The sequence below is a fragment of the Parambassis ranga genome, chromosome 17 (genome assembly GCF_900634625.1).
Source record: "Parambassis ranga chromosome 17, fParRan2.1, whole genome shotgun sequence".
Classification (NCBI taxonomy): domain Eukaryota; kingdom Metazoa; phylum Chordata; class Actinopteri; family Ambassidae; genus Parambassis; species Parambassis ranga.
Genome location: NC_041037.1, coordinates 14,073,690 through 14,090,204, shown reverse-complemented (window position 1 = coordinate 14,090,204; position 16,515 = coordinate 14,073,690). Strand labels below are relative to the sequence as shown.

Here is a 16,515-nt window from a genome sequence, read left to right as displayed (position 1 = left end):
CTTCCTGTGCTGGCTCAGGCAAGGTTATAAGGTCCAGAGAAAAGAATGTCACAGGGGTCACGGCTTCCTCTGCCATTTAAACTTCCTAATGGGCTTGGTTAGAGGTCACTTCCTATTGCTTAATGGCTGTGGCCTGAGGAGTTCTAAAGATCATTCTCTCACACACATTAACACACCTAACATGACTGTAAAGTAAAGACTGGGTAGTTCTGCATTTTCATTGTGTTCTAGATGCAAGGTTTGACTGAGGTCAATCTTCTGGGAGGGCTCGGTCCCAATGGTTTTGCCAGATGTTCGTATCCTGATACAGTCTCATTCCAATAACCATAAAAGTGGGTCAGCTGACTTCTTTTTGGAACGTCTGTCATGTCTCTAAATTAAAATCCGCACTGCTACATTGTTTGGTGTTTGTTGTAACACAGGTGCTGGTTAATATAATGTTTTGTAATGTAAACTGAGTGCCTGTGGTGCCCATGGCTTTAGGATTAACTACAGCGGCAGTCATTTGAATCCTATCTCCATATTTTGCATTTTGCTGTATCATACCCTGAGAAAGATGATCCAATGGTCTGTTTGGCTGCTCCACTACAGGCTGAGCTGTGCCAAAGTCTCCCCTACCATGTGGCACATGGGCTGCTATGATCAAAAGATTTAAAAAAAAAACAAACCTCTATCATAACTACACTTGCCTGTATTACACTATTACACCCCATTAACCTCCACAGTGATCGTCCCTGGCCGTCAGCATGAACGTGTTATTTCTCTGGATGGTGCCAAAGACGCAATCCAGCTTCCTCTAAGGCCTCTTTCCATGACAGTGTGACTTCTAAGGCACGAGCGGTAAAAATCGAGGTGTTAAAGCACGTATCCATCCCATTCACCAACCTATCAAACAGCTGTGCATACACAGGTGCTTCATAGAAAAATCGAGAATACAGATCACACAGTACATTGTCACCATGACAATCTTGTTTTTTGATGCCTCAGGGACGAGGTTACGTGGGCTTACACTGAAAAAGAGAACTGGTAGTTTATTAGTTTTCCTAGCAAGCTGTTTATTCAGCTATGTTACTGCATGCTACAAGTGCTGTACACTGGAACATGCTTAAACTATGCATGTAAACATGCAAATCTATATCAGTATACACAGTATAGCCAACAATATCAGCAGACTAATAAATATGTTTATCTCTCCACATGATGCTGTTAAATTGCACTTTTTCATATGAGCTTGAGGTTCTTGACTTTTTTTAACCGGACGCACGTTGTGTAGATGTGAGATTGACAAGAGGAATGTTATGTTCCAGCCATTAGGCGTGACTTGTGGCAGGACTCTGAGGAATCCTACTAGGGTCAGGAGTCCAGTATTAAATAGATGTGTTTACTCATCTCCCCACTATTCTAAAAAAAAAACTAAAAACTAAGGAACATACATCCATACAAATTTATGCATATATAAAAAACGTAAAAGGGAAGACTAGTATGACACAGATAAGAGAGGGAGGAATTCAGATGCAGAGAAACAACATGATGTCCGAGCCGAGAAATGTTTCTGCCTCATTCCTCATGGTGGTGGAGACTTACACACACACACACACACACACTCATCTCCTAGCCAAAAGCATGTCCTGTATCAGATCTGTTCTGCTCTAACATCCTGCTGCAATAACAACCATCCCAGAGGAGAGCCTCAGTCCAGCTGGAGAGTGCACACGCTGACAGACCACTGACCTCCACCACACCACAGTCATGATTCACATCAAGATCCTGACCACAGTTACAGATTTCTATGTTATATTTCTACATATATAAATTCCTCAGTGGACTACAGAGAGCTATAGACTTACTCGGTATACGTGAAAGTGTGCCAGGAAGGGGAATGTCCTTTTCAGCTTGTCAAAGCGCCGCATCCTGAATTCCTTCGTCCAGATGAGTGTAGGTGCACAATAATGTGTGAGCGCTTTTAAATGTCTGGCAGGGGCTGTGCGTCCTTTAAACCATTAGTAGAGCCACAGTACTCCGGGTTGGATGTTCCAAGTCTCTGGGAGAATTCTAAGAAGCGCACACACTTTTTGGATCCAGACCCAAAGCTCTGAACCCGAGAGGGGGAAGAAAAACTTCCTGCAACCCTGCACGCAAATCTACAACATTCCATGGCGGGGCAATCCTCCTGTAAGCCCCTTCTACGGATTCAGCTCCACTCAAGAAGTCAAAGAGGCATTCATTTCATGTAGCACTCAAGTGTGCAGAAGAGAACTTCAAACTGATAATATGTGGAAAAAGGCTGCAGAATGATCAGGAGCTGCTGTCTGTAGCAGAGAAAGTTGCCCAGCTCTGCCCAGTCCAGCCATGTGTCCTCCACAGACAGCAGTGAGCTAGACATCCAAATTCACAGAACTTCACTAAGTCACTCCTCCTTCCTTCCTCCTTTCACTGCTCACTCTCTCGCTCACACACTTAGACTCTCTCTCTTTCTCTCTCTCTCTCTCTCTCTCTCTCTCTCTCTCTCTCTCTCTCTCTCTCTCTCTCTCTCTCTCTCTCTCTCTCAGCTTTGCGTATGCAGCTACTGTCTGTTTGCTTTTCCATCCCTCCATCAAGCATGGGACTAAAAATAGGAGCGACTTCAACCGGATTCAGTCGCTCGGCAGTCGGACAGGGGCGCAGGCATGAGAACCGTAGTCACTGTCTCTAGTTTCACATTTTAGGGTGTAACATGATGTGTGTTTGGGTGGTTCCACAACAATAAATGTGTTTATCTGCAGGTAGCGTATGATCTTGTGCCTCACTTTCCTTCTTTCTCACTTCTTGTCTATCTTTTCCCACCTCCTCCTGTACTCCTCACCCTCTTTCTGTCCCCCCCCTGCTGCCAGTTAGACTGTCCGTGCAGTGCAGAGCAGTGCGTGGTGCAGAGGACAGAGGCTTCATGGTATTCAGCCCGGAGGAGCATTTGATCCAGGGCCAAAGGGTCACATTCAACTGCAGGATGGGGAGCTTGTTTCCTGTGATGCAACTCCCCCAAACGCATACACATATATAAACACAACCACTCCTTCCCTTACTCGTGTCCTTATTTCTCAGCCTGCTTACCCCAACATTCACCATCAGAAAGTTTGCTAGGATGAGAATAATTTTGGAAAGTTCCAAATGTTTTGTCCCAGCTGTTTGCTTTTCTGTTAGCTAAAATCAATGAAAACCAGTTCATTGTATAAGAATGGCAACATAATGTAATTATGTTGCCATAAGAATCATTTTGCTGTTGATCTTTGGGGGGTATGTCAAACAGCATATTTAGGGTTTCATTTATCTACAAAGAGTAGGAAGCTACCGTCATTAGCTAACATATTGTGTTGTATATGAATTTGTTTGATGTTTGAAATTGTTGTTGTTGATGAGCTAGTTCACAAACCAAGTCAGCCCAGTTTGAGGTTTAGCCCACCCCAGCATAACTTCATGAATCAGAATCCTGTAATTACCACTTGTAGCCACAGAGGCCACAGTTAACGCTGCTCAGCAAAAGTTATATGAGCCTGTTTAGTAAGACTGCGTATCACAACCACGGACAGGAACCATGAAGCAAGACTAAGAACTAGCACACAGACAGTTGTACACAAATAAATAAATAACTGAAGAGAAAAAAATGCAGCCAACCCCCTCACTCTTTTTCTATCTCAGTGACGTCTTTTACCACTCTAGGATAAAACCCCTGCCGGCCCCGTCCTCCCTATCTGTCACTCCTTCATTAATCCTTTCCCTTCCACTCTGCTCCCATTCCTCCGTCCCTCCTTCTCTCCTTCCTCTGACGATCGGCTCAAACCGTTGCATTTTCTTCTTTATTTGGTGCTGCCTTTTATTTCCTGCCTCTAATCCTTCAAAAATGTTATCTCTCTTCCACTCTGCTGACTACAAACACGCCCTTACCAGCTGCTTTCAGACCAGGCCCTTTCTCACTCTGCAGGCAGACACTGTTATGCTTTTCTAATTTCACAGGTTTCTGCACTCACATATTATTGTGTTCCTGTTGGCAGTTTAATCCATCAACCTCTTCTGCATTTGACTGGTTTCTTTTTCTGTTTGTATTTACTGCCAGCCTCCTCTGATTTTAATAAGTAAGCTTTGGGTTTAGAAGAGGAAGGAAGGGAGGTGAGCAGACACTGGAGTCATGGGGAGGACGATGGAAGAAACAACAAAAACTAGAGATGTTGTCATAAAGTGTCTGAGAATAATCAAAGACAGGACGTTGTACCACTTTATCACAGCCCTCGTCAAACTCCCTTATATCCTAATGCTTTCACTGCTTCTAACGCATCAACTTTGAGAACAAATTATCCATAACTGTTATTTACTTCACCTGCCAGATCATGTGTGAAGAAACGGTTGTGAGATTATTAATAAAAAACTACAAATAAAAAGCCGGCTGCTGCCCCAGTGCCCCAAAAGCTAAAACTATAGACTGTGAAACAGATGCATTCCTTAGAATCAGCAGCTGGATATAGCCTGTAGCTGACTCTTAAACGAATGCACCACTGAATTCAAAATATGAACATGCACCTTAAGCTTTTGAAAGAATTTTAGCCACGTTCTAAAAAAAGAAATCCAACATGTTCAATCCCAGCTGTGCGTTTGTGTGTATACTGATTCAAGCTGGCTCATGTGCAACTGACTGTAAGGAGCTTGACAAGTCTTTAAAATCATTACAAGCAGATAAAGGTCCGAAAAAAAGCCAGAAAAGGAGGACGTGGTGACAGCAGTGTGTAGTAGGCTGAGTGTGACAGTGCAGTGTTTGCTGTGTACTGTGTGTAGAGCCTTAAAAGTTGAAGCTTTATAGTTTCAAATCAGTAGAAGGAATGTGTCACAGCCTTCAGCTGCCTCCTGACTAAGGAGATTAGACCAATACGATTAATGGTCAGTAAGTCAACATGCAGCTCCTCTATGATACCACAAGGTGGCACCAAATCTTGCTATGGAGACTATTAGTAGTTACTATTAGCCTGGAATAATATCCAGTCTGGGTATATATTATCATATAACTACAATACTATTGCATAATTTCATAAATTCATAAATATTTTATATTATTATATATATAATGTTTTATATTAATTGACTAAACATGGTGGACATACAGGCCTGTTGTGGCTGATTTACTTTAACCCTCACAGTGAGGCAGTGGCTGCAGGCCCGTCCAGCTGCTTCTTTGTGGCCTTCATCTCCCACTCTCAGTCCTTTCATCTCCCTCTCATGCACACACAGCAGCATGACTCGCAGGCTGCTGTAACTGTAATATGAAAGGAGGCTAATGCTGTAAAGCCAAAGTTAAAAGTCTGGCCGTGTTGATTGCATTATCATGAAGTGACATCAAATTAGTGGCTTGCCAGCTAATGAGATTATGAGAACAAAGTGCTGTGTGAGGTCTGTGTGTCTGAGTAGTGCAGCAGACACGCACATTAGGCCTAATTCTGTAATATGATGCTCACTGTACACAGGCACATGCCTGCAGAGGCATGCGATCACATCAGCTGGATTCACACTGCTGTTCAGTGCTGGGAATTAAGCTAGCTTAGCGGTCTGCTGTGTACTTCTAAAATAAGTTGCAACCTTTTGGTGACAAAGCAAAAATCTGCGGTTTGGTGCCTGCTGCCAGAAACAGGTAGAGAAGAATGAAGGGGTAGCAAAACAACTATTATTAATCCCTCTTACAACTGTGCAAGCAAAGCATCTACACACACACACACACACGTATGTGCAGATGATTGCTCTGCATGCACAGACAGAGATGCGTCACTTCTGATCTCACAGATAGTTCCCTCTGCCAAAGTCAGGCTTTTTGCGTTCTCCTTAATCCCTTCACTGTCCACAGCACCTCATTATTCACAAAGTAAGGATAGGGGACGCATTATGGTGTAGTGGGCGTTGACAGGGAGAGGAACCCACTGTGGGAATGAAGGAAAGTCTGGACACAAACAAGCTGCTTAAACATATGCGTTGCCTTTTGTCAGCTCAGGTTGTTTTGCTAGCTTGGCCTGATTTGCATAATGCCCGACAACCAAAACAGCCCTCGCAAAAAAACACCTCCACCCTGACAATACACCCCAGCAATCCCTTCTTTGATCCCTTACAGAGCTGGTGAAGGGGGGACAGGAGGGTTGACATTGAAAAATCTAGCACAGTTTGACCTACAATGACATGGAGGGAGGATATTTATGATTCCTGCATCTAAAATACAGCAGATGCTGGGCGATACTAAATCAGCATTTTCAAACAGGGTTGAAGCTGATCTACTGTTGCAAGGCTGGCCCACTAATCCCCTCATGCTCCATAAGAGGGAACACATATTCACAATGGATCGGTCAATAAAATGGTTGCTCTCATACAATAACGTATATGTCTGTCTGTTAAAATGTTTAAACTGCCTCCTTCTTTCCATGTGCCTCACTCCATCTATCCTTGTCTCCTCGGCTGACAGGGTTGAGGTGGCTGTGTGCCGTGAGCAGGGGTTGTGTGCGCTAGGACTAGAAAACCGCTGTATTCAGCACAAAGCTGCAGCTGTAGAAGGAGACTGATCTGGTTCAGCCGCCAGCGACCAGGACAGCTGCAGTGTCCAGAGGCTTTACTCGACTGAACTAGCACACAGACCCTAACACACAGGGAACATTGATGACATTTAAACTGCACATTCATCCATCCAGCTTCTTTCTATGCTCACTTTTCCCCAGCAGGGTCATGTGGGCTGCTGTCTCACCCAGTGGAGACAGGTGCTGTTTTAAGTACTAGTGTTGATTAATTATTAACCATTAACATAAACACAAGTAACCATATAAGAATTTCACCTAAAACTGTAAATGTAGCTAAAATAACCATAATAATCACAATGGTCAAATATTTAACAACACACCAGATATTGTGAGGATTTTACAGACCAATGCTGACTGATATTTTGGGGCCCACAGCATCTGTGTGGTGCAGAATTTGTCATCAAGGTCTGTGCAGACATTCATTGACCCATCTGTTTGTGTATGAGCAACCATTAGCTACAAGGAGCAGCTGCACCTAAGATGGAAAACCCTAATGCTAGAACCTGTGTGAGAAAGTCTGTCACAACCTGTATTAGTAGAATTAGTTGTCTGAAATCTGGAGATGAGCAAATGTGTATATTAAATTTTGTACAGACTTCACCATTGGTTCTCCAAACACCCTGCATATATTTGACCTTCTCACCCATTACAAGATGGCAGTGGAACACTATACACCCCAGTACAAGATGCAGCTTCTTCTACTTTGTGCCATGCATGTACTAAGTGCCTCCTCCAAGCAAACAAGAAGCACGTGTGAACAAATCTGTCTGGTGTCAGCAGCTGTGTGTATCTGAGTATAGCTCTGTCCTTAGAGGTCCTCTAAGGCTACTTTAAGGTGACACAGTTTCTACCACAAGCAAGACAACCACAAGCTGCATTTGCAGAAATGTGGAACCATGCCACCACACTCATATTTCTGTCAATATATATAAATATTGTACAAATATTAATACATTATACTGATGTGGTAAAAGTTTACATTTAGTTATACTTTTCAATGCATCTTTGAGTACAATCAAAGGTGTGTACTGAAGAGTGCGGTGTATGAAAGGTTAAAAATGACTGACCTCACCCAAACCAAAGCAGGCCTGTCAGTACATCACAGCACTTGCAAAATGGTGTGGGGGTTTGCGGAAGAGGTGGGAGGGTATAAGATGTCATACTTTGCCTGTCACCAAACTCACTCTGCAGCACTTCATCAGTGACCTCATGGTTCTGTAATCAATAACCCAGCACACACACACACACACACACAATGGGTGTGGGTGAGACATGCTGTGTGTGTGGAGTGCACTGGTATGTGTTGTGGTTGAGGAGGGTGCTGGTGACATATGAGTGTAAAAGACCTAGTACTGTATGACAGATGAACTAGCACTGGGGGAGAGCTATGATATGGAATCATGTTTACACAATCCAACAGGCCTTTATCCTCAGCAGAGAATGCAAAGGTGTTATTAATCAGTGTGGATGTAATATTTAAGTGTACCAAAGAGTTATGATGGTGTGACATGGTGTGAGTAAACATTAACTATATAAGCTGATGCAGCTAAGGTATTATTGATGTTATTATTTAGACATGACCTCTCCTACAAAGTGTGACAGAGCACAGGAAGTCGTTTACTGTATTTCCTTGCCTCTCACTCAGTCAGGTGGTGCTGACTCATTACACCTTTATTAATAATGTGAATTGACCTAGAAAAACCATCATGAATCCCCAGAGACCCCTTGTGTCAGGGAAAAAAACAGCTATTATGCTGTGACATTGTTAGCATATTAACCAACACACACACAAACTACAGTAGATACATATTTACATGGCCAAGGATAATTAATGTCTATACAGTGAGACGTACGCCTACCACAGTCTAACAGCCATATATCACCTCACACCATTTCATTTCCCTTTGACAGGATTCACACAATCTGCTGACACCTGATTATCTGTTTGTCTAAAGCTGTATCTACATAATGAAGGGACTGTTGAGGTCTACCTCTTCATCATCGCTGGGCAGGCGTTGGTAGTCACACTCTGATGTCTCCTGCAGTCTTTGGTATTCTGCCGTCTCCCCCATCGTGAGGCTGCAACACAGGTACCTGCCGGGGGCTTTGTGTCCTCAAAGTCCTCTAATAACCACTGCTCCAGTCAGTAGGCAACCCTCACACTTAGTCAGCAAGCATCAAGGTCCACGCTGTCATCAGGAAGACAAGTACAGTATTCTGTGGGTCATTCACAGAACAGGACTCCATTATTTCACAGAGTGGAACAATATGTCTTATAATTCAGCTAACTGTGCTGTCGGTCCAGTAACACCACATTCATTGTCTTTAGGTTGAGTCAGCATTTGTTGAAAATAGCCAGACATTGAGTTTCTCATGTTCACACTCAGTTTACGGACAGCCCAGTCCATAAACGCAGGTGTAGATATACATTCCTCTGGCAGGCTGCAGACATGATTCCTAATGCAGAAAGAACACAGTCTCAGTTTTTGCTTTGTGGTGTGCAGGCAGGCAGTCGTTCCTCTAAAGGCCGTCCACTTGTTAGAGGAATAAAAATGAGTCCTATCATTTCCTCGGGGAGCATCTGGGATGTGAAGCTGATCATTGATGAGGAGATTCCGGGCAAGTCAGAGCAGCTGCAGTCAGAGGGATGATGCAGCTAAGGTGTGGCACAGAAGGTGACAAATCCGCCAGGCTCTATTTGTCCCATCAACCTCTACCCTCAATCTCTCTCTCTCTTCTCACTCTACCTCACTCATCTCTGCTGTCACCCTCTCTCTCTGTGACTCTTGTTAACCCTGCCTTAGTACTGATGCATGCTCTTCCTCTCTCTCTCTCTCTCTCTCTCTCTCCCTCTCTTTAGTTCTATGCCTCGGGCATCACTCCGGTCAGCTTACCTCCTCTCACTCCATCGGCAGGAGTGAAATATCACAGCAGTGAAGACAGCGATCACCTGATTTATTTCAAGCGTCCTTTGTGTGTTTCTGTGTTTTTCCTCACACAGATCTTGAGCAGCTGTCCAATCAGACTGGCAGCTCAGCTCTGATGATGGCGACTGAAGTCTGGGGGGATTTTTGACACTGCTTTGTCCTGAATGGACTTCCTGATAGCTCCGTCGATGCCTAATCCCTTGCTGTTGCTGTTATTGTTTTTCCCCCTCCTCTCCTCCTTTCAGTCCCTCACCCGCTAACCCGCTTTCTGCACCCCTCCACTTGTTTTTTTTTTTTCCATTTCAGCCACAGCTCGATGATTTGGCGAGTGGTCGCCTCCTCTATTGCCGTGGCAACATCAACCCATCCCACCTCCTCCCCACTCCTGTGTCCTGTAGTCACAGTGATCCAGTCAGCAGTGGTCCTGATATAAGCAGCCAATAGCGGCGAGGCAAGCCGATACAGGAGGGAGGGGGAGGAGGGACAAGAGTGAGAGGCGGGGGAGCCCTAATGAGGAGAGTTAATCTTCCCTCTGAGAGGGAGAAAAACATGGCCATGCTGCTTTGTGTGTGTTTGTGTGTATGTGTGTGTGTGTCAAAAGCACCTCTCCACTACAGGGAGGGTATCCAGGCCATCTGGATCCTTGCTGAGTGGACATCTGGATGGAGGGGAAAATAGAATAAAAGAACAATGTGTGTGTGTGTGTGTGTGTGTATGCACATGACACTATATTTTAGTCTTTCCCAAGTTACAGGGAGATATAGACAGAGCTTGTTGAATATTCTTTTCTCCTTTCTCTTCCCTATCCTAAGCACTTGCCCTCTTTTGTTTTCACTCCTCTCCGCCTCTCTTCTTCTCCCTCTCTCTCAGTCCATTCCAGTCCCGTTGATGTCCTCGGGTCGGTTATTTGCAGCCCGCTGAACAACACTCATGTTTGCTCTCATTCCTCCACCTCTCCTCTGCTCTGTTGTTGAATCTTGGCACTCTGGAGGCCGGCTGTCACAACGGTGAGCATGCAATACCACAAACAGGCACACACCTCCAAACAAACATACATGCATCCATATACTGATGAGAACCAGTACTTAATATATGTATATGTAATAATTACTATTATGATACATGTCTTTAAACACAGTTTCAGTGTTTTAGTGACTGAATTATAATATATATTCTAATATATATATATATATATATATATATATATATATATATATATATATATACTAAAATGCCAGCAAATCAGCAGTATTTTACTCTGGCTAAACGTGGAATCGATCAATACATAGAACAATACATAGAATGGTGTACTCGTCAATACTGACGTCAGTATTGGAACAATCCAAGTCTTTTGCCAGCCTAATGATCATCCACCTCTGTTCACTATTACTCTGTTTACCAGCATGTCAATGATGATATAATGACTCAATTAACACATCTCAGTCCAGCAGCCTCATTAAGAGCCATTCTGCCAGTGAGGACTGTCAGCTCAAATAATATGCAGAGGATCTAAATGCAGAGAGATTGCAACACTGTTGGGCTCAGTTAATCCAAAGCAAGATGTGCAGCAATATAATACTGTTCTAAACACAGTAACATTGCTCTGTAATGGTATCCTTATAAAGGCTCTTTGCCCACACATTTAATATAAAAATGCACAACACAGCAGCTCAGAGTTCCAGATAATAAACAGTGAAGAAGATAGCTGTAGTGGAGAGGGGACATGCTGGTCAATTAAGGCCATGCTAAATGGAGCAGGGCTGAACTGTGGTGTTATGTGGGGCCACTGCTGCCCACTAACTCCCTCTGATGAAGCTGAAACACTCTGAAAAACTGACCGATCCGATTGTAGCTGTATGAGAATAAACAGCTTCCCAACAATGTGAGTTTTTAAAGCTGTAACATAAAGCCTCATGCCCATTGGTTCAATTTGTATAACTAAAGATTTTTTGGACATGAGATATTATTAGATCACAGAAACTACACACACACGTCCCATATCATATTAATTCACCAGCACACATCAGAATATACTGACTATACATGATATTATCCACTGCAGACCGCATTTTACAAACTCTGCTCCAGGAACCTGGAAACCCCCTTCATCCAACCTTTGACCCTTGTAGCTTCATTTGTCAGCCATCTTGTGTCAGGGGAAAGTTAAAGCTGAGCCTGCCAAAACATGTAAACGCCTTCTCTATCCCCATGATAGGGTGCAAGGAGAAGTGCAGCAGACAGGCTGTGGGTGTAATGATACAGCATTCCCTGCCCGAACATCACAGGCTGCTTAAAATCTACCTATAAGAGACCGTTTAAGGTCCTGAAATACTGAAAGGACTGCGACTGCCTGGTCCCTCCTGTCTTTTTACGACTGTTGGTGGGTAGACCGCAGACTCTGGAGGCAGCAATAAGCTCTTCACCAGGAGCTGGATGAAATCCCTGATGTCTACTACTGATGTGGGGCTCGTAGGGTGGAAATATAATCAGGGTAGTAACCGGACAGTAAAGCACCGGTTGTTAAGGTGTGTGTGTGTCTGTGTGTGAGAGAGAGACAGTCTGTTGAAAGCATTACATATACTTTAGATCTTTAACATATATTTCCAACATGAAATATATGTGAAAAAAGTCAATTTTATTAACAATGTAATAAATATCTTTAGATGTAGTTTGATGTTTTGTGATGCTGTTTCAAACTATTCAAATCTTTTTACTCTTTATGCTTAATGCTTGTATTTTATTTATATTATGACTAATACATTTATTGCCCAAAAATAAATTGAGTTGTTTAAATTTAACCCATTATCTTAACTGCACACACAATAATGTTTGTATATCACAGTCACTCTTCTATAAACTGGGCAAACTCAGAAGTAAAAGATTTAACACAGTGTGCTAGAACTGCAACAATCAGTTGTGGATCAATTAGCCAATTGGCAGGCACATGATTAATAAGCTATTATTTTCAAATGTCTTTTCATACTCTATATACCCAGTCTAAATCAATGAAAGACTGCCAGATCCTAGATCAACACACTGATCCTGATTTGAAGGAGATTTCTCTTTACTATGAGATCCTAACAAGTCCTGGTAAACCACCATATAGAGTCCATTTAAAAATAATCTTTCCTAATAAAACATCTCTTCACACTCAATCCTTAGATCTCCAGATGTAATTTCTTTAGCTTCAGTTGAAATCAAAACAAAATTATCACAGACCTGCTTCTTCTCAGCCTCCACATGTATCCTTTTAACAACCATTTGGGCCAGACACTCAGGAGAACCCATGTAAAGAGAAATATTTCTTCCTACAGGTCATGGTAGCAACTCCCACCCACAACTTCTGGTCGGAGATCAAGCCATGTTGACTGAGGTGATGACTTCACCTCACAGAGTGAAAACCACCAGACATACTACCGGATGATTCACTACTTCAACAATACAAAAGAAAACGTTAAGACTGACCAATGACTCTGCTGCTGCTCTGAGGTCACTGCTCCTGGGAAAAGGCTGACACAGTGAAAACGTCATCAGCCAGTGAGGAAGCTGATGCAGCTGTGGGTGTGGGTGTGGACTGTGGAGAAACATGCAGCAGCTCCCACAGCGCTTGCTGCCTGTTGATACACCAGTCTCTACCCCAAGACGGCAGCTCAAAAACCCTGAGAAAGATTTTCAAGTACAAACTGAAGCTGCTGCCCTCTCCATTATAGGAAATACTGCAGAACATCTCACCTGTCTTAGAGAAGACAGTGTAGTAAGCTGTAGTAAGTGTTTTGTAGAGCAGCCAGGGGCAAATTATTTTTTAAAGTTGTGGTAATGGCAGTAAACGCCCTTAGCTCCTCCAGAGGAGGCATCCCAACCGGGCCTTTGCCCAGCTTGTTGGGCCTGCTGGACCTCTAGAGAGAGGTGCCCCATCCAGTGGCCAAACCATGTCAATTGGCTTTAACTGGCTCCTTTCAGTGTGGAGGATCAGCCTGCAGAGGAAACTCATTCTGGGTGCTTGCATGTGTGATCTTGTTTGGTCATTACCCAGTTACCAAGTTCATAACCATAGGTGATAGAGCTTGGTCTTAGACTCATGGCCCAGGTACCTCTTCATCACAAAGGCATGGAATGGACATGATGGAACATCATGTTACTGCAGTTGACCACTGGATGGTTTTACAAGTGTAATTATTTCTGGCTTGTCTGGCGATGAAGTGAACATAAAGACAATGATTAAGGTCTCAGCATCACAGCTTTAAAGCACCCAGAAATGTAAACGTAATGAAAAGTGTGTCTTGAATACTGGTCTGTCCCCTGGCCTGAACCCAGCAAGTTCACTTCGGATCAATCAATCCGGGTTGGGCACAGAGTCAAACTTTCTAATGACTTCCATTTACTCACAATATTTCATGCAGAGTTGTCAGCAGAAATATTATCCTCAACAAATCCTCTCTCATCACCTCTTTCGCAGAAAGATTTCCACTTCAGCTGAATCACAGAGGGACAGGCACGCTTAACAAATCCACTGTGGACAGAGGAGTGTGTGAGAGACATGAGGGGACAAAGACAGAAAATGTGTGAATGTGACACAGACTCAGAGACAGATAGACCTCTGTGCTATATAATCCTCAGCTCTCGTGTTGTCTTTCTAGGAAGTGTTGAGGGGGCACGTGAGTGTGTGTGGCACTGGCTTTTCTCTTGTCCCTCCAGGCTAAACAGGTGGGATTTAAGAGGGCGTTCTAAAGCCTGCAGGGCCAACACTGGCCCACACAGGGTGGCAATGGATAGGATTAGAGGGGAGAGGAGAATGGTGCGAGGGTTCCAGTGTCCCACTCAGTCTCAGTGTGAGCTTGTGCCAAGGTCACAGGTGATGAGGTATGCAAATCATCAGAAGCGAAAGCTCCCTGTGCTTCACTGCCATCTGGATGCCTGGCCATGCATCATGTCAGGGGCTTTGTGTGCGTGTTTGTGTGTGTGGTGACACTGAAGTGACACAGAGCATAAAAACTCACTCACACCCTCAGCTCACATGCCAACCCTGATGCCCAAAAATCAGGGCAGATCCTGGTTCTTCAGTTTGAACTGTTATATGATATACATTTATTATGACATATTGTGTAGTTGTGTTAATAAATAACTTACCTAAGTTATTTTTTTACTTACATGCATTGTCATTTTACTGCATTTGTTCATTAAGGCTAAAATTGTGATTTTTAGCTTGTGTACCTGGTATTCTCCAGGTACACAATATTTAAATTAAACATGATATAGGCTGTAGCACCTGCTGGGGGCTGACATCCAATGATCTATTGGATGTGCCTGCTACTGTCGTTTCCTCATCTGGCCACATGGGGGCAGTCAAAGGCAGTGAGAAAGATTTGAAGCATTTGTGTTTATGAAGCAGGTGTCTCCCTCATATGTACTGGGGTTTTGCTTCTTTGAAGGAATGGTAAACAGAGAAAACATCATTTTCAATTCTTATTGTCAGCCTTGACTAGCTCCCCTGCAGTTAGGTTACTTAAAACACTCACTAGAATAAAGTTCTTCAGAAAAACTATGGGAAATTTCATAATTTCCTCAGTACCCAGTGAGAAAAGGATGACGTTGTTTCTGCAGAGATGCTGCTGGTCAAACAATGCCAGGTTAGCAGTTAATAATTCTCTGCAATGTCTGTCTTCATCATCCCAGAATGTAATCTCTTCTTCTTTTTTAGAAACAGACGTCCCTCTCTTGGACTGATAATGGCATACAGAAGTGTGTTGCTTATCCTTCAGCTTGGCAGTCAGAAAAAGTCAAATGTGAGCATAAGGATTTCAAGTGACATGGTCACCATGGCTTCTGAAACTACCCGATAAATGGCATTTCAAGGAGAATTACATTAACGCACAATAATAACATATCAGGGCATTCAAACTTACTAAAAGAAGTTACGACTTTGTTAGTGGTCTGATTCTCTGCTTGCTACAGCTGCAGAGAAAAGAAAAGGAGTTGAATGTGGTTTTCCGTGTGTGTGCAGAGCAGGGGCACAATGCGTGTGTGTGTCTGTGTGTGTGGGCGGTGATGTGAGCTCTGTCAAGGACTTGCCAAATGAATTGCATCATCACTCTCTATAGTGCTATACAGGTGTGTGTGTGTGTGTGTGTGTGTGTGTGTGCGCGCGCGCGTGCGTGCACATGCATGTACCTAGTAAATGTGTAAGCTCTTCTTCCGGTACCCTCTACACACAGTGTGAGTGTGTGATAGAGGGAAGTGACAACAGAAAACAGAGAGAAACGATACACTGTACCCTGTGGCCCAGATCCACTGTGCTGTGTTTCTTTGCTAACTTTAAGTGTCATCGCTGTTATGAAGACGTCTGAGTGCCTTAAAGGCTGGGTTTTTGTTACAATAGTCGTTACGAAATAAAAAGAAGATATCTGAAGTTTAACTTTTTGTTTTCACTGACAGAAACCTGAACACTTTTATGTCATGAACTAGAGCTGCTAGGTAAATATAGAAGCTGACATTAGATGCAAAAGGTACCATGAGAGACTACAAGACTCAGAAAGATTCAGGTCAGTACTCTGAGGCTCATTGTTAGTTATAAAAGCATTTAAATCTATGGGTAGTTCTTCTGGTCTGTCACTGTGAGCTGCCAGTGTCACAAGGTCTATTACTGGGTCACTTAATCAGGAAACCTGATGCATTAACAACACAGCTAACATACAATACACCCGGAAGCCCCAGACAGCACGCCAGTCCTCAGGGGGGCTGGTAATGTGATACCTGTATACGTGTATGGAGGATCAGAAAAGGATTAGGAAGAAAAAAACAACAGCGAAAAGGTGAAAGGAGATGAAATCTATTGATAGTGTGAATACGACAGTGAGGCGTGCAACCACTGACCTGCAGGTAGACTGACACTGACGGACACTGAAGCAACGGGGGGAGTGGGGGTGGGTGGGGGGATGGTATGACAGCCGGATGCAAGTTCATGGTTAAAATAACACTGTGCTCTCTCTCTCTCTCTCTCTCTCTCTCTCTCTCTCACC

General features: G+C 43.5%; 1 protein-coding gene across 8 annotated transcripts in view; it reads right to left on the bottom strand.

Moving 5' to 3' along the window:
• Window positions 1–16,515, bottom strand: part of tnk2b (tyrosine kinase, non-receptor, 2b) — a 42,383-nt gene that overhangs the window by 16,936 nt on the left and 8,932 nt on the right. For 4 of the 8 annotated variants that reach the window (XM_028428502.1, XM_028428495.1, XM_028428500.1 and 1 more), the window contains exon 3: window positions 8,564–8,761. The exons of 1 other annotated variant lie outside the window; for it this stretch is intronic. In XM_028428502.1, the coding sequence (XP_028284303.1) occupies window positions 8,564–8,644 (81 nt within the window). In that variant the 5' untranslated portion in view covers window positions 8,645–8,761. Of the gene's footprint in view, window positions 1–1,847; window positions 2,464–8,563; window positions 8,762–16,515 lie in introns of those variants that run through there. 3 more of the 8 variants (XM_028428498.1, XM_028428505.1, XM_028428501.1) reach the window with 1 other exon arrangement.